The sequence below is a fragment of the Nerophis lumbriciformis genome, linkage group LG07, assembly GCF_033978685.3.
Source record: "Nerophis lumbriciformis linkage group LG07, RoL_Nlum_v2.1, whole genome shotgun sequence".
NCBI lineage: Eukaryota > Metazoa > Chordata > Actinopteri > Syngnathiformes > Syngnathidae > Nerophis > Nerophis lumbriciformis.
The window spans coordinates 34,293,402-34,320,282 of record NC_084554.2 but is presented as its reverse complement, the minus strand read 5'-3'; the positions used below and the strand labels follow the sequence as shown (position 1 = coordinate 34,320,282).

General features: G+C 42.2%; 1 protein-coding gene across 3 annotated transcripts in view; it reads left to right on the top strand.

The window, feature by feature from the left end:
• Positions 1 to 26,881, top strand: part of lg07h8orf34 (linkage group 07 C8orf34 homolog) — a 108,988-nt gene that overhangs the window by 8,141 nt on the left and 73,966 nt on the right. For all 3 annotated transcript variants that reach the window (XM_061964740.1, XM_061964742.1, XM_061964741.1), the window contains exons 2-3: positions 25,084 to 25,228; positions 25,304 to 25,435. In XM_061964740.1, the coding sequence (XP_061820724.1) occupies positions 25,084 to 25,228; positions 25,304 to 25,435 (277 nt within the window). The remainder of the gene's footprint in view (positions 1 to 25,083; positions 25,229 to 25,303; positions 25,436 to 26,881) is intronic.

Sequence of the window (26,881 nt, the reverse complement as noted above, 5' to 3'; positions counted from 1 at the left end):
AATCTTACGGTACAATAAACATATGTTTCTTATTGCAAGTTTGTCCTTAAATAAAATAGTGAACATACAAGACAACTTGTCTTTTACTAGTAAGTAAGCAAACAAAGGCTCCTAATTTAGTCTGCTGGCATATGCAGTAACATATTGTGTCATTTTCCCTTCTATTATTTTGTCAAAATTATTAAGGACAAGGTGGTAGAAAATTCATTATTAATCTACTTGTTCATTTACTATTAATATCTGCTTACTTTCTCTTTTAACATGTTCTATCTACACTTCTGTTAAAATGAAATAATCATTTATTCTTCTGTTGTTTGATACTTTACATTAGTTTTGGATGATATCACAAATTTGGGTATCAATCCGATACCAAGTAGTTAAAGGATCATACATTGGTCATATTCAAAGTCCTCATGTGTCCAGGGACATATTTCCTGAGTTTATAAACATAATATACATTTTTTTAAACAAAAAAAGATGTTGTGATGCCAAAAAATATCGATGTAATCATTGTGGTATCGACTAGATAAGCTCCTGTACTTGGTATCATTACAATGGATGTCAGGTGTAGATCCACCCATGGCGTTTGTTTACATTGTGATGCCGGTGAGCTACGGTGTGTAGGGAAGCATGTTTAGCTATTCCTCGTCCTGCAGGGATGATACTTGTAAGAAAATACTTAATTTGTCGCCATGGAGGTGAGGATTACTGATTTAGAAGTAGCTAAAACACTGCCGACTGTGGCTGGACTTTAGCCGCTAGCTAGCTAGCCATGTCTTTAAAGCACCTCTTCATGAGGGCGTTTCAGTGTTATAACTTCACCTTTATCGTTAGTTTTTAAGCCAAAGTGCGCCCGTTCTCCCTTTTCTGTCTACACACCTTGTCTGCTTGTAAGTACTCCGTGTGTTTGCGCTGCCGAACATGCTCGTCTGCTCGTAAACCAGCAATGACACGACGTGACGTCGACGGGGGGTGGAGGACCGGTACTTTTTAGAGGCGGTACAGTACCAAACATGATTCATTAGTGTTGCGGTACTATACTAATACCGGTATACCGTACAACCCTACAATGTAACAATATGAACAACATAACCAAAAATTTAAATCTATTCACTGTTGTTTGGATTTTACTGACGTCAATTCTGGCTCACGCCCTGCCCATTAAATATGCCTCATGGCCAAGCTAGCAGTGTTCTTAATGGGTACTAAGCGCATTTTGGCCTTTCTGGAAGAAAAAATGCCCTATGCTTATGTTGTTTTCGGCTGTACGAATCGTTCAAATCGCAAAAAGGATAAACGTTTCTTCAGAGTTCCTCGTGAGGTAATTAAAAAGGTAGGAAAAGTGCAAGATTTTATGAAGCGACGATAAAAAGCAGCTCACACTCCAGGCCAAGGGAGCAGAGTCAACGAATGCATGAGTTTGCAGTGACCACTTCATTAAAGGTTTGTTTGATGTGTTATCAACGTTTATTATTTCCCATTTAAGTATTATCTTGACATTTTCTGTATTTTCTAAACACGTTTGCTACAAGTGTTTCTAAAAGCACAAACTTGGCGTATCTAAATAAATGAAAGCAAACATGAGCAAAACGTAAAAGAGTTAAGCTTTTACCAAAGGCAACAATCATAAATGAAGCTTGCAGCACATACACAATGTTGACATCTATAGTTACATTGTGATAAAGACGGGTAAAAACACGCTACTCGTAAACGGCAACAGCAACATCAGGAGACGTGAAGATAAATCCTTAAATGCAACCTTGCCTGAGCAAAAAACAGTACATACTTATCCTGGATCAGTTTTATACCAATTTCCTTGACCCAGTTACACACAAAGAAGTTGTAGACTTCCATGCTTTTCCAAGTTTTCATCTGTTTTGTCGTGTAGAATGGCGTCTGGAGCACAATAGTTCGATATGTCTGAGAACGCGACCGACGTATAATCCTGGGGATAATTATAGGGCTCTATTCCATTGCATAGTTAGATTTTTTGCTCGTATCTGCTTTTTGCAGGAAGATTCAAGCCTCTTTTGAACTCAGATAGTTTGCGCACTGCTTGCTGTACAACAGCCATCTTCGCTTCGTTGACCACCACTGGTTTTCACTTTCGGGAAGAAGTCACGTGACAGAATACAAGCGATAGATCCAATATGTATGTATTGATACTATCGATATTTAGATCGATGTACTACATGTGTGAAGTTGGCCCCTCTTATCATTGCAATTATTAAAATAAAACTGGCATTCATGTGTGCTACATTTGTGCTGTTTTTTTCCGTAAAAATACATTTTCTGACTAGTGACATCATCCAGCTCCCACACCTTGTCATAATCTCCCAAAACTTGCTCTAAATGTTGGTTCTGTGTCAATCAATCAATCAATCAATCAATCAATCAATCAATCAATCAATCATCAATTAAAGTTTACTTATATAGCCCTTAATCACAAATGTTTCAAAGGGCTACACAAGCCACAACGACATCCTTGGCTCAGATCCCACATCAGGGCAAGAAAAAACTCAACCCAATGGGAACAACGAGAAACCTTGGAAGGGACCGCTGATGAGGGGACTCCCACCCTCTTTTGTTTAATTGTTTTCCTGTCAAATGTTAAGGTGGTATTATTATTAAATAGGTGTCGGTGTCGAGCAGGACAGATAATCAGCAATTCCCTTTTCTTAGCATTAAGAGGCAAAAAGTTGCTGGACATCCATTTTTTTATTTAATTTAGACACTTAGACTTAGACTAGACTTAGACTTCCTTTTTATTGTCATTCAAATTTGAACTTTACAGTACAGATAGGAACGAAATTTCGTTACATTAGCTCATGGTAGTGCAGGATAAAAAAGCCATACGGTGCGTATATAAATAAATAAATAGGTTACTGTACAGATAAATACATTGCACTTCTTCATATGCATCCACGTTTATGGATGTATGTTATATCGTCTTTTTTTAATTCCAGCGAGTTAATCCATTTTGGGGGGAGTTGAGGGGATAATTATGATGCGTTCAAGAGTCTTACGGCCTGAGGGAAGAAGCTGTTACAGAACCTGGAGGTTCTGCTTCGGAGGCTGCGGAACCTCTTTCTAGAGTCCAGCAGTGAAAACAGTCCTTGGTGGGGGTGGGAGGAGTCTTTGCAGATTTTCTGATACTCCGGACAAGTACTAGGTCTATCATATAACCGTTGCGATGCGTTTGTTCATTTATTATTTATATTAAGACCACAGCTATCAATTATAGTCTCAAGCACCATGCATGGAGGGTCTGACGGGGTATTCATGTGGATATTAAAATCCCCCATTATAATTATATTATCCGAGTGCGTCACTAGATCACTGAAAATTCAGAAAATTCACTGATAAAGTCAGAATAGGGCCCAAGGGGGCGATAGATAACAGCCATATAGAGAGGTAGCGGTGTGACAGACCTCATACTAAGCACCTCAAATGATTTATATTTATTACTTAGGTTTGGACTAAGGTTAAGGTTTTCATTGGATATTAGTGCGACCCCTCCACCCTTTTTAAGTGGACGGGCAATATATGCACCTGTATAGTTAGGAGGAGATGCCTCCTTAAGCGGTAAAAATTAATCTAGCTTTAGCCAAGTTTCGCTGAGACCAATGACGTTAAGATTGTTGTCTCTAATGCTCTCATTAACTAATGATGGGAGACAATGATCTGATGTTTAAAATGCCCATATAGGTAGTGGGCTGTGTTGAGGCATTTTTGTTAATGGTATTTGTAATACTGATATTAATAACGTTACGTTTATTTTGTGTCGTGCGCCTTAAATAGTTTTGATCACATCTAGGAATTGATATGATGGGGATCTTGAGATTATTTGCTTGGAGCTGCGATAGATTTAACGCGTCATAATTTGCCACCTCAGTGGAATGCATGTTCACCTTAGGTACAGTCACTACAGAAAAAGGATTATGTGAGTTATGTATTATTCTATGAGAAAAGCTATGTGTGCAGGAATTTTCAAGCCTGGCGCTGGTTAGTTCTATCTTAACTGACTTCTCACCCGGACTAACAGACACTGTAATTGCCTGTGTCCGAGCTTGCTCTAGTGTAGTTAGTCAAGCTTTACTCAGATAGTAGTCTATATTTCTGGTAAGCGTGATGGCGCCTTACCGGTTAGGGTGAAGGTTATCCCTCCTCAGCAAGCCCGGTTTGCCCCATAAAAAGGGACAATTATCAATAAACGTTAGTCCCTGTTCTCTACAAAAACTAGCCAGCCACTTGTTATGCGAGACTAATCTGCTATACCTCTCATCATTGACTCTTGCAGATCTGTGTTGCAAATTTTTGTTGTGTAACTATGATATTTGTATTTTTATTAACATATTATTATTCATAACCAGCTCCCTCCACCATGTCAAAATCTCCCCAAACTTGTTCCAAACGTTTATGCTACATTTGTGCTGCAAAACGGTTTTGTGTGTCGATGTGGATCGGAGCAAGGTATTGATAGATATGTCACTATCCATCCACACATCATTATGAGTGTGAATATTAACATCAAAACACTATTAAAACTTTAATAGTTAGACAATGCACTTTTGGTACACACTAGCACAAACCTAGCACCAACTAATAGGACACATTTTAGGAGATTTTGACAAAGTGGGGGGGCTAGATGACGTCACCAATCTGAAAATGTACTTTAGAATAACTTGAAAACTGTATTGGCACAAACAAAAATGTTTACGGCACAAACCAGCACAAATGACTGGCAGTGTTATTTTAATATTTGCAATGGTAAGGTGGGCCAACTTCACAGAGGTAGATCTACCAACACCTTTTTTTCTATCATTCTACATTTGTATGCAAATATTTTATTGCTACATATGTTTTCATGCTGGTGTTTTTAATTAACATTTAACAGCCACAGTTTAATGTCGGTGGCGTTTAAATCCAAGTAGTCATTTCCCCCCACTTTTGCTGGATAAAAGTTTGTCCTGGGGTAGGTTTTATCCTTTTTTTTCGTAGGTGTTGGTCTGACAGCGCACTAAAGAGTCATTACAAGCAGTCAAGGCAGCTGAGCACACAGCCGGAGGCCAGATGCATCATGGGAGAGTTTAGAGCGAGGATGGCGAAAGAGAGCCGGTCTAATCTGAGGAAGGCTACCAGTGGGACAGGAGGAGGTGATTTGTGGGAAACAGCCAGAGTGGATGGCGGCTGCATGCTAATACTTTTACGAATGACCTCAACACTCCGACTGCTACGCAAACAAGAACCTATATTTGGTTTGTGTATCTTTGACTATAGAAATATTTACTTTAAGCTTACAAGTAATACTGCACTGAGATTCATAGTAGAGGCATTAATCTGTTCCAGGGTAAAGCTGTGACCGTTATAAATGTTCAATAGGTAACCTTTTGTGCAAAAAGCTAAAGCCAGTCCCAGCCTATTTGCTTATATATAACCATAAGTGCTGTGTATGATAAATTACATTATTATTGTTGTATTTAAAAAAACAAAAAATGTTAAAGTAGAATAACGGTCAGAGAAACAGTATTATTGTTTTTTTTTGTGATGCTTGCGTTGTAGTTTTATTACCCTCACATGAATCTAAGACGTATCATCACATTTTTCTTCTTTTAACGACTTTTCATCTTTTTTCCCCTCCCCTCCACAAACGTCTTCATTGAAGTGCGTCTCAGATTAAAAAATGGCTGCTCTGACAAGCATCTATCATCCAGTGCGAATGAAAAGATTTGTCGTCTCCCTTTAAATAACCAATACGACCGGTAGCGACGTCGCTGCAATGACAAACAACAGGTAAATAGACTATATAGTGGTGGCGGAAACGCTGATATCAGTTCTGTAAGCTGCGTTCATTTTTTCACACAAGGACGAGTCATGATGAGAGCATGTCTGCGTTTTATGGCTCTAGACTTTGTGCGCTCGTGACAAGAATTGAAATCAATCATTTCTATCAATCAAGAGGGCTGCATAAAAGACAAGTGAACCACTACTACACTGCCAATGTTGAAGGGAGACTGCAACCTCATTGGGAGTTGTGAATAGAGCATTTAAAGAGGTCATTTTCCCCCATTCCAACTGCATGAAAGTGAGCTCTGTGAACCACTACACTACCAGTGACCAATGTAGACTACACCCTGGACTGGGAGGATTGAGTGGCAGTCACTCCCACGCCAGCTGTGTGAACCATTACACTACCAATGGCAAAGGTAGACCAGTGCGACTGCAATTTGTGGTGTTGGGTAAATAAATAATAGTAGTTGAGGTGCTCAAAAAAATCAATTAACATCTGAATTTCAATTCTCATTATTCCGATTCCAAATTGATGCCTAATGTTTAAAAATCTATTTTATTTTTTTAACAAAAAATTTTTATATATTTTTCTAAACATTGTATTTATTTTTAAGAGTACATTTAAAAAAATATGTTTTTAGGCCATTTCCATGCTTACTATCCATGCGTATACGTCATATGTCAGCAACCAAAAGGTTTTGTAACCTGTAACCTGTTTTGAAAAGGTTTCATTATAATTATAATACCAAATAATATATATTACGAGAATCTGTTTGAATCTAGAATCGATTTTGAATTGAATCCTCACGATGAATCCGGATGGACTCGGACCGCTAGGGAGACCAAAGATTCCAATCTCTCGAGAGTAGTGTGGCAAACACTGAACCGTTACACTACCCACGGGAAAGGTACACCAGTGCTACTGCAATTTGTCTCGTTGTTGTAAATAAATGAGTGTAAATAAATGAGAATACAGATTGGTAAACACTGTAGACTACAACCTGGATTGATTAGGGCATTGAATCACTCCCATGGTTGCTGTCTTAAAGTCTGCTATGTGAACCACTGCACTACCAATAGTAAGTACAGTAGTCTGGTAGACCACGTCCAACTCTGGGCAGTGTGGATATCAATCTCCAATTGGGTTTGTAAAAACTGAGCCCAGGTTATCTGCGCAAAAGTCAGCTGTGTGAACCACTACACAATCAATTTGGACCCCATCTTTCAGTAATATTAAGGAGAAATCCTGAGCTGAGTTCTACCTCGGTGAGTTGTTGTTCTGAATTCACACCCTTTGCTTGTCTTTTCCACCTCATTGCGGACTTACGAGGCAGCTATGTGGCGGGTCACGGCGTCATTGAGAGTCTTTGTCAACCACTGGGGGCTTCCAATACCTCTTGGCTGGCGGACAGATATTCAATTACGCCTCCAAAAATGTGTGTGCGTGTATCGCCTGAGGGACTGTGGCCGTAAAGCACACATCTTGGTAACCTAATGGCGGCTTCTGGAATCAAAATAATTGATTTTGGTCATATCAGTTAAAGCATGTGATCATCACGTGTTTATTATTGTATGGTATTTCTTGTATGCTCTCACGGTCCATGGTGAAGGACATGGAGGTACTAAGGTTCATCGACTTCCTCGGTCACACTGGATGTGCAATCAATGTATGCTGGCACGCAGAGTCCTTCTTTTTTTTACAGTACAGACGTGGGCAGCATTTAAATGACCGGCTTTTGCTGTTTTTAACCACTCCTTCTGGCGTCACTGTGTCACAGGGACAGTCCTTCCATCTTTAAGGAAGTTGCTTCAAATACAAGCTTCATCAAATTGTCTGGACTATGAGTGATGGTCTATTTTGTTTTATCAGAGGTCTGACATTTCTCAATCCCCAGTGTTCTTCAGTCTTCGTTTTGTATAAAATATGATAAGTACATCTATTTTCTATATGGCCGGTCCTCATAGGAGTCATGAGGGAGGCGGAGGCTAACCCGGCTGACTTTGGAAGAGAGGTAGAGTACACCCTAGACTGGGGATGGGCGATATGGTCTAAAATTTATATTGCGATAAATATGGTAGCCTCCTGCGAAAATGATATATGGCACGATATGTAATTTGGAATGTAAATGATAATAGAAGCATTTCCAAATGGGTTACAAAGTCTCCTAATTTAAGGCATGTGAAATATTCACGGAAACTGGGAAATCAGCATTTTTAAGCAATCATTTTCGTGTCGAAATATCTCTTCCGCGTTTTTAAATGAAATATCAATAAAAAGACGATGTATAGAAAATGTTGGTATTTTGGTTATTCTTCAAATTTTAACAAGCCCCAGAAGTGTTAAATACAAGTAAGCGAGGTTGTGAGCTGAACGTAATAGTACGAACATGGTGACTATACTGTTCTTTGCACAGTTTTTACCTTCCGTCTCAGGAAGTCTGTCCGTCGGCAACACTTGCTCTGCTGCCCCTCTGTTGTGTCAGTCGCGTTCTTTGTGGCTTTTTTTCATCCTTCTGTGTTACCATGAAAATGTGACACTATGTGCCCCTTTTTTTGTTGCAAATTGTTTCTTATGTCTGTACAGCACTTTGGCCAACTGTGGTTGTTTTTAAATGTGCTATATTAATAAATAAACTGAACAAACTGAACTTAAAGTTGTTTCGAAGCTTGATATTATTGTGTTGTTGTCACGGCGCGGGCTCGAACCCGCGTTTCATCGGCAGTTGATGCTGCCGGCACCTCCACTGGCAGCACGCTCAGACACGCCCCTGCTCGCGCTTAGCGCAGAACACCCACGCAGCACGCCCACGCAGCGACAAGCCTGCAGACAATCACAAATCAACGCACCTTGACCTGATGAGAGGGAGTGGCATAAAGACCAGCGGACCCGAGAAACTTTTGCCAGAACGTCGCTCATCTTCCCAGTACAGTGTTTCCCACAGGACAGGCATCTATTTGTGGTGGTGTGGTCGGCGGGCGGGCGGGGGGGGGGGGGGTGGTTGGGCGGCGGCAGCGGCGATGACCAAGAAGAACGCGGAGTTGGAATATAATTACAACATTTTATGTACATATTTATATACAGATTTGAACAATTAGTGATTCACTGAAATATATTTATTAATTGTGGTTCTTACAAAAAATATATCTTATAAAATATAAAAGCTAAAATGTCTCTTAAAGCTCTGCCCCTTTAATTAGTGAATACTAAATAATTTAACTTTAGCCTACTACTACAACCATATTATTTACCAGCAACATGAAGTGAAACAGAGGCAGAGGTTTCCTGCCACAGTCAGTCAACCTCCTCCTCCTCCTCCTGCTGCTGCTGCTGAACAGGTTGCACCTGTGGTCCGAACTGTAGGCCTACCTCCTCTCCAAGTCGAGCCCTTTTCGGCCGTTGAAAATATTTTTCTATACTCATCTGTGTGAAGGAGTGAACATCCAACATTAGAATTAATCACTAACGAGCAGAAGCGCTCTATGTACAGTGCCGTCTAACCTTAAGCGGCAGCAGCTCAACACATGCAGGGTTCAACGTTAAGGTTTTTTTCTACTTGCCTGACTTCTCAAATCTACTTGCCCCAATATTTGTACTTGTCCTGCCTAGGGTTTTTTCTGGCTGTGTAGTGCTCATGGCTTATATCTTAATAGAATCCTTCCCGTTGACTATTTACAACACTACACAGTATTTATTATTATTATTATTATCTATAATTGCATTTAAATGGCATTGCATACATGTAAAATTAAATGCTATTTCACATTATTTGACCAGTAACAGTTACACTCATCTGAACAGGTCAGCCACCTGTTTAAAGCCCAATCACAGTTGAAATCTTGAAATGAACGGTATTTAATGGCCAAAACATTAACCTGGACAACATTTTAACAGCTGGTTGGCTCAGATTTTATTATTTTCATTGCATTCACATGCTGCAGTGGACAGTGGACAATTTAGCTTCAGTCCATGTGTGTTTATTGACAACAGGTTTATAACCTGGACACGTTAGCTCGTCGGTATTGTAACACGTGACTGTTACTACGTGCGTCTGCCCCGGGCCACGAGTCAAACAGCGGCGGTGTTAATGAAGCATCGTCAGGCTGCTCACCGTCAGTGAAACGCTCGGTGAAATCACGGATTAACGTTAAATATATGACGAGCCGCGAGCGATGCAGCTATAACCTATCTACTAGTGATGGGTTGATGAGGCATCATGAAGTGTTTTGACACATTGCAAAACTGTATTGATACTGTGTCAATACTGTGTCACTAAATAATGACATCTGCTGGACATTAAAAATCCCTACAGGCAACCTATGGACCGACTCAACTGACACTGATTTTATGACCTAGTACAGTGGTTCTCAAATGGGGGTACGCGAACCCCTGGGGGTACTTGCCAAGGGGTACGTGAGATTTTTAAAAAATATTCTAAAAATAGCAACAATTCAAAAATCCTTTATATATTTATTGAATAATACTTCAACAAAATATGAATGTAAGTTCATAAACTCAGTGAAGCACAAGCTCAGGTTTGTCACTAAAATGTCTGTCAAAAAGAACTGTGAAAAGAAATGTAACTATGCAATATTCAGTGTTGACAGCTAGATTTTTTGTGGACATGTTCCATAAATATTGATGTTAAAGATTTATTTTTTTTGTGAAGAAATGTTTAGAATTAAGTTCATGAATCCAGATGGATCTCTAATACAATCCCCAAAGAGGGCACTTTAAGTTGATTGTTACCTTTAGGTGTAGAAATCTTTATTTATAATTGAATCACTTGTTTATTTTTCAACAAGTTTTTAGTTATTTTTATATCTTTTTTTTCCAAATAGTTCAAGAAAGACCACTACAAATGAGCAATATTTTGCACTGTTATACAATTTAATAAATCAGAAACTGATGACATAGTGCTTTATTTTACTTTATCTTTTTTTTTTTTCAACCAAAAATGCTTTGCTCTGATTAGGGGGTACTTGAATTTAAAAAAAAATCACAGGGGGTACATTGCTGAAAAAAGGTTGAGAACCACTGACCTAGTATATACAATAATATAAACCAAGTCATTGGATTTCATTTAGGATTATTTCATAACTTCATTTAAATAAAAATATATTTTTTGTCTTTTTTAGACACAGTCAATAAATAATGTGAACATGTATCATAACATGGAAATCTAAGAGAACGTGTTGTGAATGAGGATGCTTGTGGACCTGGAAATTATTTATTTATTTTTACACATTTTTATTTAAAAAAAAACAGTTTTTCCAACGTATTCAATTTTAGACACTTTCTCTTCTTAGTTATTATTTCTCCGGCTGTAGAAAAGAGCCGCTCACAGGGCACAGAGGAGGCGTCAGTGCGACACAGTTCGCGTATCGGTCACGTGACCAAAATAGCTCATGATCGGTCACGTGACTTTCTAAAAGCGGTACGCGCACCGACACAGGGTTTCGCTCTATGAGCTCGACGCATGCATCGGTGTTGCCGGACCCATCACTACTATCTACCTATAACACCTGTAAAAATGAAGCAATGCTACCACGCTAGCAAGCGTTAGCTCGCCGGCTATGAGCCACCAAGCTGCTAACTGTAAACAAAAGGCACCATTTAAGTTTTTTTCCCCATGGCATCCTGGATCAAGGCTTTCAGCAGCTTTTGGACGTTTGAGGTAGAAACGTAGGAAGCGCCATCATTATGAAAAGTAGCCGGCGAGTATTTTGATTCCGTCCGTCCATCTTCTTCTTCTTCTTCTTCTTCTTCTGGCCCACCAGGTGAATTAAGTGCTATTGCATAGTGCATAGTAGGCTACCGCCACCTACTGCACCTGAGGTGTAACTACAAGCAACATTCACAGACAGTCCCATTGCTCGGTCGACCGAGTCAAAAGCCGAAAAATCCATTTGTGGCGGACGTAATTCTTTCGTGGCGGGCCGCCACAAATAAATGAATGTGTGGGAAACACTGCAGTAAGCATCACGTCTGGCAGAAAAGTGGAGGACCTGGTCAAAACTGCGCTGCGCTCCAATCCAGGACCGGGAGGTGGACCACCTAACAAGCTTTTTGTCCATCGGGAGCTGCGACCCAGGGTCCTGGATTGGGGGCACTCCAGCCTGTTCTCTTGCATCCAGGGTTTCAACAATCCCTATCGCTGCTGCAAAGACTATTTTGGTGGCCATCCATGGCCAAGGACACACGTGAGTTTGTCGCTACTTGTTCTACTTGTGCCCGTAGTAAGACGTCACATAGGCCTCTTGCTGGTCTCCTTCGCCCTCTCTCCATTCCTGCCCGCCCTTGGTCACACATCGGCCTGGATTTCGTCACGGGATTCCCAGCCTCCAGAGGTAATATCACCATCTTGACTATTGTTGACCGCTTCTCCAAGGCAGCCCACTTCATTCCGCTGCGCAAGTTACCCTCTGCCTCAGAGACTTCTGATCTCCTCACTCTGCACGTCGTCAAGCAACATGGTATCCCGGTGGACATCGTCTCCGGGGCCCCACATCAGACTCTCGCTGTCCTCGGACGAATAGCGAAGCGTCTCCGCTTCCATCGCTCTTAACACCTTCCACATACCTTCGTCAAACTCGTCAATGTCCGTTGCGAGATAACTGTATTCTGCTGGTTTCCTTCTGTTACGGTTGGGTCGCATGTTTATGCGTGGGTCGTTCTCCCAGGATGCAGACGGAAACTACGGAGGCAATATGCAGGTAGGACATTTCCATCCATCTTCAACCGCTTATCCGGAATCGGGTGGCGGGGGCAACAGCTCCAGCAGAGACCCCCAGACTTCCCTCTCCAGAGCAACATTAGCAACTTCCTCCTGGGGAATCCCGAAGCGTTCCCAGGCCAGAGAGGAGGTGTAATGACAATGATTTATTCTAATAAATCGTACAAAAATACAGGTAACAAACAAAAGAGACGCGTGCCGATTGTACGGGGAGCTAAAGGAAAAACTTAGCACAGGAATCTTTAGCAAGGAAACAAAAAATCATCCAATGTAACTGTTGCTTACAGCAAACAAGGAAACCAGACTGATTGTGGTGAACAGCTGGAATAAGTAACTCTCTGATTAGTGCTCAAGAGCAGGTGAGCGTCCCGAATACTAATCAGAGGCAGGTGAAAACAATCTACAGTCATGGCAACTAAAACACAATCCCAGGGGTGCTCAAAACAGGAAGTGAGGGAATCGAAAACTAAACAAACATGATCTGGGCAGCGGATCATGACACTTACAGTCCTCCAGTGTCCAGGGATTTATTTCCTGAGTTTGTAAACAATAACAAAAACGACCCCAAAATGTCTTAGATGATAGAAAATATCGTTCCAATCACTGTATGATACTATACTTGGAATCGTTACTGTCGATATTTATATCAATCTGCCCACGCTGTTTCCATTCAAGAGGTCGAGCTTAGCGGTTACCATGGTTTATTGTATCCTCCTATCTGGGGCAGCATGGCTCGCTTGGGAGAGCGGCTGTGCCATTAACTTGAGGGTTCAAGGTTTGATTCTCTCTTCCAACATCGTAGTCACAGCCGTTGTGTCCTTGGGCAAGGCACTTTATCCACCGGCTCAGAGTGCCACCCACACTGGTTTGAATGTAGCTAAAAGATGTAGATAATGAGTTTCACTATGTATGACAAGATGGCGGCGCCCTGATGGCAGCGGCTTGCAGACGCTCTTGAAAGTGTAGAGCGATTTGGCAAAAATACCCGTCAATTCTGTCTATTTCATGGCTGGCTCACAGCGTGGACACTTCGTGATCAGATACGACCGACAGACGATTCTGGATGTGGATAGATCGGGCCGTTATAGGCTGAAAGATGCGGGTACTTTCGACCTCCTCGCTAGCATGGGGATTCTTCGCTGGCTACATCCAACGGCCTCTAAAGCAGCGGAGTCAAGTACCAGCGGGGACCGTCAACGGAAGACACGTAAGCGGTGTGAGCGGAAGCAGAAGCGGGGATGCCGAGCGGGGCTAACAACAAAGCGAAAAGGCTAATCCTCAAAGAAGCGCTAGTCCGGGTGAGAAGTTAGTTAAAATAGAACTAGCCAGCGCCAGGCTGGATAATACCTGCACACATAGCAACTATTTTAGAACAATACACAACTCAAAAAATGTTTTTTCTGTGTCAGAAGTAGACATGCACTCTACTGAGGTGGCAAGTTATGATGCGTTCAGTTTATCACAACATCAAGCAAACAATCGGAAAATTCCCGTCATATCAATTCCTAGATATGGTCGAAATTATTTAAAGTGCACTACACATAATAAACACAACATTATTAATATTGCTACTACGGATAATTTCAACAAAAACTCCTCAAAACAGCCCACTACCTATAATATGGGCTTCTTAAACATAAGATCATTATCTTCCAAAACGCTATTAGTTAATGAGGTCATTAGAGACAATAATCTTGACGTTATTGGTCTCGCCGAGACCTGGCTCAAACCAGACGATTTCTTTGCGCTGGGTGAGGCGTCTCCTCCTGGCTATGCGGGAGCGCATATTGCCCGTCCCATTAAAAGGGGTGGGGGAGTTGCACTCATACTGTTACGATCCGCTGCCCGGATCAGAGTTTGTTTATGTTTGTGTCACGTGTTTTCAGCACCTTGAGTTTAGTTTGTTTCTGTGGCCATGACGGCAGATTGTGCGCACCTGCCTCTGGTTAGTGTTCGGGACGCGCACCTGTTGCCTGGGCGCTAATCAGAGGGCTATTTAGTCTTTGCTCTGGCCTCACTCTGTCTGGCTTCGTAGTTTGTTCCCATACAACTGTTAACGACTATTTTGATTCTGCTAGCTTTTCACGCTATGCTATTTTTTCCTGCTAGCTCCCACGCTAGTCCTTTTGTTTTGCCTTTTGTGCTACATGCATGTTTTTTGTTTATCCATCATATGATTTATATTTAAAATAAATCATTTTCCTACCTGCAAGCTGTGTCCGAAGCCGTCTGCATCCTTGGGAGAACCACACCTGCATCACTATGCGACCAAGTCGTTTCAGTACGAAGCCAGCAGAAAACAATTCTCCCGCACTGGCTAACGAGCAGTTGGACGAAGGTACGCTCATGGTGTTGCGAGCGATGGAAGCCGAGACGCTTCGCTATTCGACGGAGGAGAGGTCGAATCTCATGTGGGGACCTGGAGGCTCTCTTATCCCCATCGATTCCCTCTGGTCGGAAGACATCGCCGCTACACCGCAGTACCGTGCGCGCCGTCAAAGACGGAAGCCGGCCAGGAGGTCTTTCCCTCGCCGCCAAGACGCGCCGCTCCTGCAAACTCCTCCCCCGGACCGAAGCAAGCTACATTCAGCCCAAACTCCCCCTCCTCAGATGTTTGGCAACCCCATCGACCACTTCGCCAAAAAGTTCTCCGATTGGGCTGTAAGTCACATGGACAGTTGCAACAGTAATGTCATGTCATTGGCGCCTCCCGAAGAGGTAACTCCGCTCACTTCTGATGACATCATTGAACAAGATTTTTTTTTTCCATCTTCTAATTCTTTCTGTCAGCCAATACCAAATGACTTTCATTGTAAGATAAAACATTATCAGGACATTTTTATTAAGTGTAAGTCTAGTCAGTCACATTCTGATTTTCAAACTCCACCTCCAGTGACTTTGGTTCCGCCCCCAGTGACTATTGCTCCGCCCACTGCACATATTTTCTCCCCCTGTGCTCCCACCCAATCTCAAGTGGGGGATGATAATAGTCAATTTGGACAATTTGAAGAAGAGTATACCCCCCTCCATACCTCCCCCCACCCACCCTTGAAGACAGTTCCAAACCGCAAAGAGCGCGTCTGGTATCCGCGTCTTGAGGGGGGGGCTAGTACTGGGAACTGTGCTAGTGCGGTGGCACAACTTCGGCGTGCTAAGCCGCAACCTCCTGCATGGCCACCGCCACCAGTTTTTCGGCGTGCTAAGCCGCAACCTCCTGCACGGCCACCGCCACCAGTTTTTCGGCGTGCTAAGCCGCAACCCCCTGCACGGCCACCGCCACCAGTCTTCCGGCGTGCTAAACCGCAACCTCCTGCACGGCCACCTCCACCAGTCCTTCGTCCTGCTAAGCCACAACCGCCAGCTAGGCCACCTCCAGCTGCACCTCGGCTAGCACCTGTTCCTGCACCTCGGCTGACACACCAAGCTTCGTCTCCAGTACCTCCACCACGCCAAGCTCCACCATGCCAAGTTCCTCGGCTGGTTCCCACACCAGCGCCGGCTCCAAGGCTGGTTCCCACACCAGCGCCAGCTCCAAGGCTGGTTCCCACACCAGCACCGGCTCCAAGGCTGGTTCTCACACCAGCGCCGGCTCCAAGGCTGGTTCTCACACCAGCACCGGCTCCAAGGCTGGTTCTCACACCAGCGCCGGCTCCAAGGCTGGTTCTCACACCAGCGCCGGCTCCAAGGCTGGTTCTCACACCAGCGCCGGCTCCAAGGCTGGTTCTCACACCAGCACCGACTCCAAGACCAACCCCTGTCCCGGCTCCAAGGCTGGTTCCCACACCAGCGCCGGCTCCAAGGCTGGTACCCACACCAGCGCCGGCTCCACGGCTGGTACCCACACCAGCGCCGGCTCCACGGCTGGTACCCACACCAGCGCCGGCTCCACGGCTGGTACCCACACCAGCGCCGGCTCCACAGCTGGTACCAGAACCTGCACCTGCTCCACGGCTGGTACCAGAACCTGCACCTGCTCCACGGCTGGTACCAGAACCTGCACCTGCTCCACGGCTGGTACCAGAACCTGCACCTGCTTCCACGGCGACGACGTCTCCTCCTGCCTCCATGGCGACGTCGGCTCCTCCTGCCTCCACGGCGACGTCGGCTCCTCCTGCCTCCACGGCGACGTCGGCTCCTCCTGCCTCCACGGCGACGTCGGCTCCTCCTGCCTCCACGGCGACGTCGGCTCCTCCTGCCTCCACGGCGACGTCGGCTCCTCCTGCCTCCACGGCGACGTCGGCTCCTCCTGCCTCCACGGCGACGTCGGCTCCTCCTGCTTCCACGGCGACGTCGGCTCCTCCTGCTTCCACGGCGACGTCGGCTCCTCCTGCTTCCACGGCGACGTCGGCTCTCTCCTCGTCTTTGTCTCAGCGACCTCGAGTGGTCTGGCTGCGCAAGCGGCGCTCTCGGAGGTTTGTTAATGGACGCCAGTGGCGCAAACAGCAGCGGCACCCGAGACGTAGTCGTAGAACTCTCCGGCTGCTGAACTTCTGGCGCCACTCACGCCCACCTTCTCGGCAGCCACGAATGTGGCCTTTCCGTGGTCGCCCGCCTCGCCTGCGGCAGCGGCGTTCCTCTCGCCGCCGCCACCTGACTCTTCCCCGGTGGATTCGGGGACACGTGGCCTGGCGACCCACCACCAAATCCTCCCTCCACCCTCCCTTGACTCTCGAACTATTTCTTGTTTTTTGGGTTCTAGTTTTATTTAGTGTCAAGGGACATCTGGAATCTGTCCTTTTAAGGGGGGGGTACTGTTACGATCCGCTGCCCGGATCAGAGTTTGTTTATGTTTGTGTCACGTGTTTTCAGCACCTTGAGTTTAGTTTGTTTCTGTGGCCATGACGGCAGATTGTGCGCACCTGCCTCTGGTTAGTGTTCGGGATGCGCACCTGTTGCCTGGGCGCTAATCAGAGGGCTATTTAGTCTTTGCTCTGGCCTCACTCTGTCTGGCTTCGTAGTTTGTTCCCATACAACTGTTAACGACTATTTTGATTCTGCTAGCTTTTCACGCTATGCTATTTTTTCCTGCTAGCTCCCACGCTAGTCCTTTTGTTTTGCCTTTTGTGCTACATGCATGTTTTTTGTTTATCCATCATATGATTTATATTTAAAATAAATCATTTTCCTACCTGCAAGCTGTGTCCGAAGCCGTCTGCATCCTTGGGAGAACCACACCTGCATCACTATGCGACCAAGTCGTTTCACATACACAATAAAAACTTTAATCTTACCCCGAACCTAAATAATAAATATAACTCGTTTGAGATGCTTAATATGAGGTTTGTCACACCGCTGCCTCTCCACCTGGCTGTTATCTACCGCCCCCCAGGACCCAATTCGGACTTCATCAGTGAATTTTCAGAGTTCGTTGCTGATTTAGTGACGCACGCCGACAATATAATCATAATGGGGGACTTTAATATCCATATGAATACCCCATCGGACCCTCAGTGCATGGCGCTCCAGACTATAATTGATAGCTGTGGTCTTACACAAATAATAAATGAACCTACGCATCGCAACGGAAATACGATAGATCTAGTGCTGGTCAGGGGTGTCACCACCTCCAAAGTTACGATACTCCCGTATACTAAAGTAATGTCCGATCATTACCTTATAAAATTTGAAGTTCTGACTCATTGTCAACAAACTAATAATAATAACTACTATAGCAGCCGCAACATTAATGCTGCCACAACGATGACTCTTGCTGGCCTACTGCCTTCGGTAATGGCACCATTCCCAAATTATGTCGGCTGTATTGATAACCTCACTAACAACTTTAACGACGCCCTGCGCGACACCATTGATAGTATAGCACCGCTAAAGCTTAAAAGAGCCCCTAAAAGGCGCACCCCATGGTTTACAGAAGAAACTAGAGCCCATAAATTATCATGTAGAAAGCTGGAACGCAAATGGCGCGCTACTAAACTTGAGGTTTTCCATCAAGCATGGAGTGATAGTTTAATAACTTATAAACACATGCTTACCCTAGCTAAAGCTAAATATTACTCAAATCTCATCCACCTCAACAAAAATGATCCGAAATTTTTGTTTAGTACAGTAGCATCGCTAACCCAACAAGGGACTCCTCCCAGTAGCTCCACCCACTCAGCAGATGATTTTATGAATTTCTTTAATAAGAAAATTGAACTCATTAGAAAGGAGATTAAAGACAATGCATCGCAGCTACAACTGGGTTCTATTAACACAGATACGACTGTATCTACGAAGGATACCGCCCTCTAAAATAGTTTCTCTCTCTTTGATGAAATAACACTAGAGGAATTGTTAAGATGTGTCAATGGGACAAAACAAACAACATGTCTACTTGACCCATTTCCTGGGAAACTTATTAAGGAGCTTTTTGTATTATTAGGTCCATCAGTGCTAAATATTATAAACTTATCACTTTCCTCTGGCACTGTTCCACTAGCATTCAAAAAAGCGGTTATTCATCCTTTGCTCAAAAGACCTAACCTCGATCCTGACCTCATGGTAAACTACCGGCCGGTGTCCCACCTTCCGTTTATCTCGAAAATCCTCGAAAAAATTGTCGCACAGCAGCTAAATGAACACTTAATGTCTAACAATCTCTGTGAACCTTTTCAATCCGGTTTCAGGGCAAATCACTCTACGGAGACAGCCCTCGCAAAAATGACTAATGATCTACTGCTAACGATGGATTCTGATGCGTCATCTATGTTGCTGCTTCTTGATCTTAGCGCTGCTTTCGATATCGTCGATCATAACATTTTATTAGAGCGTATCAAAACACGTATTGGTATGTCAGACTTAGCCTTGTCGTGGTTTAACTCTTATCTTACTGACAGGATGCAGTGCGTCTCCCATAACAATGTGACCTCGGACTATGTTAAGGTAACGTGCGGAGTCCCCCAAGGTTCGGTTCTTGGCCCTGCACTCTTTAGTATTTACATGTTGCCGCTAGGCGACATCATACGCAAATACGGTGTTAGCTTTCATTGCTATGCTGATGACACCCAACTCTACATGCCCCTAAAGCTGACCAACACGCCGGATTGTAGTCAGCTGGAGGCGTGTCTTAATGAAATTAAACAATGGATGTCCGCTAACTTCTTGCAACTCAACAATAAGAAAACGGAAATGCTGATTATCGGTCCTGCTAAACACCGACATTTATTTGATAATACCACCTTAACATTTGACAACCAAACAATTACACAAAGCGACTCAGTAAAGAATCTGGGTATTGTCTTCGACCCAACTCTCTCCTTTGAGTCACACATTAAGAGTGTTACTAAAACGGCCTTCTTTCATCTCCGTAATATCGCTAAAATTCGTTCCATTTTGTCCACTAGCGACGCTGAGATCATTATTCATGCGTTCGTTACGTCTCGTCTCGATTACTGTAACGTATTATTTTCGGGTCTCCCTATGTCTAGCATTAAAAGATTACAGTTGGTACAAAATGCGGCTGCTAGACTTTTGACAAGAACAAGAAAGTTTGATCATATTACGCCTATACTGGCTCACCTGCACTGGCTTCCTGTGCACTTAAGATGCGACTTTAAGGTTTTACTACTTACGTATAAAATACTACACGGTCTAGCTCCAGCCTATCTTGCCGATTGTATTGTACCATATGTCCCGGCAAGAAATCTGCGTTCAAAGAACTCCGGCTTATTAGTGATTCCCAGAGCCCAAAAAAAGTCTGCGGGCTGTAGAGCGTTTTCTATTCGGGCTCCAGCACTATGGAATGCCCTCCCGGTAACAGTTAGAGATGCTACCTCAGTAGAAACATTTAAGTCCCATCTCAAAACTCATTTGTATACTCTAGCCTTTGAATAGCCCCCCTTTTTTTAGACCAGTTGATCTGCCGTTTCTTTTCTTTTCTCCTCTGCTCCCCCCTATCCCTTGTGGAAGGGGAGACACACAGATCCGGTGGCCATGGATGGGGTGCTGGCTGTCCGGGGTCGGGACCCGGGGTGGACCGCTCGCCTGTATATCGGTTGGGAACATCTCTGCGCTGCTGACCCGTTTCCGCTCGGGATGGTTTCCTGCTGACCCCACTGTGGACTGGACTCTTACTGTTATGCTGGATCCACTATGGACTGGACTCTCACAATATTATGTTAGACCCACTCGACATCCATTGCATTCGGTCTCCCTAGAGGGGGGGGGGTTACCCACATATGCGGTCCTCTCCAAGGTTTCTCATAGTCATTCACATCGACGTCCCACTGGGGTGAGTTTTTCCTTGCCCTTATGTGGGCTATACCGAGGATGTCGTTGTGGCTTGTGCAGCCCTTTGAGACACTTGTGATTTAGGGCTATATAAATAAACATTGATTGATTGATTGATTGATGTAAAGCACTTTGAGTAGAGAAACATATAATTAATTTCACTTAATTCACTACCTACTGTGTGTAGTGTAGCATGTTTAGCTATTTATCGTCCTCTTGAAATAAACATAGTTTACAAGTGACTTTGCAGTGTGGAGGGATTTCCATTCGCTATGAATGACGCCTCATTGCATTGAGGACGCGTTTGTTTGCGTGTTCCTGTCAAATTTGCTGGACATAGCAAGAATGTGTCATCAACATGCATTATCGCGACATAATGATAGTATTAAAAACTCTATCCTCAGCCAAAGTTATATCATTTACAAACCCCGTTTCCATATGAGTTGGGAAATTGTGTTAGATGTAAATATAAACGGAACACAATGATTTGCAAATCCTTTTCAACCCATATTCAATTGAATGCACTACAAAGACAAGATAATTGATGTTCAAACTCATAAACTTTATTTTTTTTGTGCAAATAATAATTAACTTAGAATTTCATGGCTGCAACACGTGCCAAAGTAGTTGGGAAAGGGCATGTTCACCACTGTGTTACATCACCTTTTCTTTTAACAACACTCAATAAACGATTGGGAACTGAGGAAACTAATTGTTGAAGCTTTGAAAGTGGAATTCTTTCCCATTCTTGTTTTATGTAGAGCTTCAGTCGTTCAACAGTCCGGGGTCTCCGCTGTCGTATTTTACGCTTCATAATGCGCCACACATTTTTGATGGGAGACAGGTCTGGACTGCAGGTGGCCCAGGAAACTACCCACACTCTTTTTTTACGAAGCCATGCTGTTGTAACGTGCTGAATGTGGCTTGGCATTGACTTGCTGAAATAAGCAGGGGCGTCCATAAAAAAGACGGCGCTTAGATGGCAGCATATGTTGTTCCAAAACCTGTATGTACCTTTCAGCATTAATGGTGGCTTCACAGATGTGTAAGTTACCCATGCCTTGGGCACTAATGCACCCCCATACCATCACAGATGCTGGCTTTTGAACTTTGCGTTGATAACAGTCTGGATGGTTCGCTTCCCCTTTGGTCCGGATGACACGATGTCGAATATTTCCAAAAACAATTTGAAATGTGGACTCGTCAGACCACAGAACACTTTTCCACTTTGCATCAGTCCATCTTAGATGATCTTGGGCCCAGAGAAGCCGGCGGTGTTTCTGGATGTTGTTGATAAATCCCTTTCGCTTTGCATAGTAGAGCTTTAACTTGCACTTACAGATGTAGCGATGAACTGTATTTAGTGACAGTGGTTTTCTGAAGTGTTCCTGAGCCCATGTGGTGATATCCTTTAGAGATTGATGTCGGTTTTTGATACATTGCCGTCTGAGGGATCGAAGGTCACGGTCATTCAATGTTGGTTTCCAGCCATGCCGCTTACATGGAGTGATTTCTCCAGATTCTCTGAACCTTTTGATGATATTATGGACCGTAGATGTTGAAATCCCTAAATTTCTTGCAATTGCACTTTGAGAAACGTTGTTCTTAAACTGTTTGACTATTTGCTCACGCAGTTGTGGACAAAGGTGTGTACCTCGCCCCATCCTTTCTTGTGAAAGACTGAGCATTTTTTGGGAAGCTGTTTTTATACCCAATCATGGCACCCACCTGTTCCCAATTAGCCTGCACACCTGTGGGATGTTACAAATAAGTGTTTGATGAGCATTCCTCAACTTTATCAGTATTTATTGCCACCTTTCCCAACTTCTTTGTCACGTGTTGCTGGCATCAAATTCTAAAGTTAATGATTATTTATCAGTTTGAACATCAAATATGTAGTCTTTGTAGCATATTCAACTGAATATGGGTTGAAAATGATTTGCAAATCATTGTATTGCGTTTATATTTACATCTAACACAATTTCCCAACTCATATGGAAACGGGGTTTGTATAAGGTCTATATCGCAAATCCTGCTCATTAAAAATTAATTAATTTCATTTTCAGAACATGTCAAGGGCCGATTAAAAAAAACAGCCGCTATCCGAAAATGGCACCCTGGCCGCACTTTAGACACAAGTTTTAGTCATCAATGAATCCAATCGAACTAATACAATCTATGACTGCAACAATTAATCTATTAGTTTGATTAGGTATAAGCTTCGATTTATATTCTCTGGTTCGATTATTCATTTAATGAGTTTAACTAATAAAAACATTTACAATCCAGACCGTGTGAAGTGCTTGGAACTTTAAATATGCGGACAGAGTTCTGGCACGGCTGCTGCAATGGAGCACACATAAGAGCGGCGGTGTGTTGCTGTTGTGATCTTAATTTTTAATAATGCACACATGTTAAAAGTGCAATTTCAATGCTGATGACATTCATTTATTAAAATAAATAAATTAAGGTTATGATAACAAGCGTAAAAGTTATTTATTTGCGCTATTTTCCCTAAAATACACATTGAGGCTATAACGTGTGTTTAATCCAGTTACTCGATTAATCAAACAAATTAATCAATAGATTACTCGATTACTAAATTAATCATTCGCTGAAGCCCCAATCCAATCAAACTAATTGAATCGATCTCATGACTAGGGTTGCAAAATGTTGGGAATATTCAAAGTTGGAAACTTTCTTTGGGAATTAACGGGAATATATGGGAATAAACATTGAATGCAACATGCTAGATCTTGCAGCATGATTATTAGCTAAAACAACCTGATTTAATGCAAATTCAGTAGAATTTCAACCCTGCACTGTGCATTCCTCCATCACATGCACAGATAATTCCCAGCATGCTACACACTACAGCAGGGCTATTGAGGCCACACTAGTATTTGAGCTCAAGGACTTCATCCAGTCAGGTAAGTTTTGATGATATTACTGGGGTAAATATATTTGATCTATGGTATTTAAGTTTAATAGAGGTTTAATTGCTTGTTACTGTATGACTGTAGGCTACTCCAGCAGACTTCCACTCAAGCTAGCTCGCTGTTCCTGTACTTGTTAAATGATTTTGGGGCCAATAACTAGCTAGCTATGTTTATGTACCACCACAGTCTCATAATGAACCGAAAATATTTATCCGTTAGCCGTGATGCTAATTTTCTCTATGTTAAATCCCATTCATTTATGCTAACAACGTTAGCGACCCGAATTTACCTTTTTTGTCATCTGTAAAGTTCAAATAGCAAATCAAAACGTGTAGTTTCCTCTGCCTTCTGTTTTGCTAGCCATTCTGTTGTCATACAAGAATGTACGTTACAGTTTGATTTAGCATGCTGCAGCTGTCGATTATTTTAATAATATATCGATTAGTTTGTTTGGGTAACCGGATAAAACATACTTAATAGTATTTTCGGGAAATATAGTTAAAACGATTTTTCTGCTTGCTATAACCTTCATTCTTTTTTCTAACAAATTGCACATCGTCATCATTGAAATTGCACTTTAAACATATGTAAGAATACAAATGGAAACAACTCTCACACACCACAGCTCTCGTGTGTGCTCTATTGCAGCAGCCATGCGGAAAACTATGTCCGCATGTTCAAAGTTTCGGCCACTCCATGCGGTCCATATTTTTTAATTAAACGATTAATCAAAACAACAGAATATATATCAAAGTTTTTTTCTAATTGATTACATCGATTAATCTTTGCAGTCCTAAGCCCATGATTAGTACAGTTTTATTGATAATAAGCCAATTTACTGTTTTTTAAACTGTGTATTAAGCTAACAATTACAGTATTTATGGACTGTGGATGTTATTTTTTGTTGAATACTTTGATGATTTTATTATAAATTCAGATGAAATTGCATCATATCACTCTCTGTTTGTGGGCTAAAACATCCCGATGCTCTCTTAACTTGATTCATGTCTTATTCATTGCAGCGCGTCTGTTTTATTGATTATTTTTTATCTGCAGGCAGAGAGTGAGTCAGATGCTACATTTGAATGTAATTACATTTTATGGTAATTTTTAGTATTTTAATTTTTTTAACAGTGTAGTCTGTCCATGCCGACATATTTTATGACCGTGCACTAATGGATTTTGCTTGCTCAGGTAAAATTTCTGCAGTTCTGTTCAGCTTCATCTGGAGTTCGTTTTCACCACATTGTAGTCTTACACTTGAATGCATCTTCAAGGCAGCTGCTGAGGATTAGTACCCCCACAAATAATAAAGCTGTTTATTTTTAAACGTATTAGTATAGTTTCTTAGCTATTAACGCTGACTCAGCTGACTGTTCTCTGCTTTATCGTAGGAGTTGATGACCAAACTGATAAGTGAGACTCCCGACCATCCAATTCCTTTCCTCATCGATCACCTGCAGACCAAACAGGACAGTCCAGGAAAGATGCACAGAGCTCTTTCGGGCTCGGCGGCACTTTGGGCTCAGAGCTCCCCGGGTTGGTGTACTAGGACACGTAGCGTGTACGCATAAATGGTTGCATTGTGTGACTTATCTTTTGCATCTTTAAAAGAAAGCAAAAACACTCGAAGGGAGCCGCGCCACTGTGAGAAACCGTGGCAAATTCACCCCAAGAAGCCCAAGAAATCCAAAAGCGACCTCGCTGTGTCCAGTCTGTCGCCGCCCTCGCCTGAATCCAAGTCGTGTAAGTTTTAAAACAGCATCAGTACTGCAATACTAAACTTATAACTTGTATCTCTGTCACACACACCGCTGAATTTAATACCGTCCGTTAATTTGATTTGATTATCTTTAATTGAAATTGGTCACAGTGTTTTATCAAGTGGAGCCTGACACGCTGAATCCTGACTCTTTTATTTTCCATTTTAATACGCCATTGAATTATTTTCTCATATTTTACACATTTTAATGCAATTTAGTTTTTGGAGATAACCTTTACTTTGTTCCTTAACTACATTCACTGGCCACAACATTAGGTACACCTAAGAGCCATATCATGAAAGTAATTTATTTTATTACTTACTCAGATGCAGATTGTATAGCACAAAAAGATGAAAATGATATTTTTAAAAGCCATTTCCTTTGACGCACTTTTGTTTTTTGATGAGTTTACCTTTATGAACCACTTATTTCGGGACTCTATGAAAGCTCTTTCCTATCTCTCTACTTGAACGACTGGAACACCCAAGAACAGAACAGCAATACACAAACTCTACACTCACTCTCACTTGTTTTAATGCGACGCTCAAGCTGCTTGACCATTGTGTAATTTAAGCCGCAAAGAAAAAAAAACGGATGTGACGTCTTACACAACCCTTCTATCGATAGATTCTTTTTCACTTTTTGAAAATTGCAGTTTTTCAAAATACATATAATGTAATTAACATTTATTTTAACATTGATAAGTTGAATCATTTTAACATAATACTGTGTTGATATAATGTAGCTCATTATATGTATGTATCAAACTTATTTGAGTATTTTATTGCATTTTAACGTATCATACAGTTGATATAATTAAAATAAGTATAAATTAATTTATATAATAATTAAAAATCTTTATAAATTATTATATATAAAAAATATTCACATTCGAATCACGGTTCTTATTTATTTGTTAACACATTTTTATAAAGACGTTTTTAGACCATCTCCGGACTTACTCCCTTCGCATATGACAGCCAAAATAAGCTTTTGTAACCTATAACCTATTTTGAAAAGGTTTTATTCTCATTTGTATAACAAATAATTCATTACAAGAATCTGTTGGAATCGAGAATTCATTCTGAATTGAACCGTCACTCCAAGAACCGGAACCGTATCGTAGGTTGTTGTAAGATTCACATCGCTAAGAATAAATATATATTTATATTAGGGTTGTCAAATTATTATTTTTTTTTTTATCAGATTAATCACATGCAGTTTGTAATTTGGGTAATCATGATTAATCACAGGTGATTACTTGCGTGCCTAATTCAAATTTGCTTAAAAAAGAACCCAATATTTGTTCACTAATGCAATTTTACATATGAATGACATCCAGGAACCTTTTTTAAACGTTTTACTTGAATGCCTGTCATTTATTTGCACAAAACTTGGTAACAGTTTTGTCCAAAGTTCTTTCAGGCTG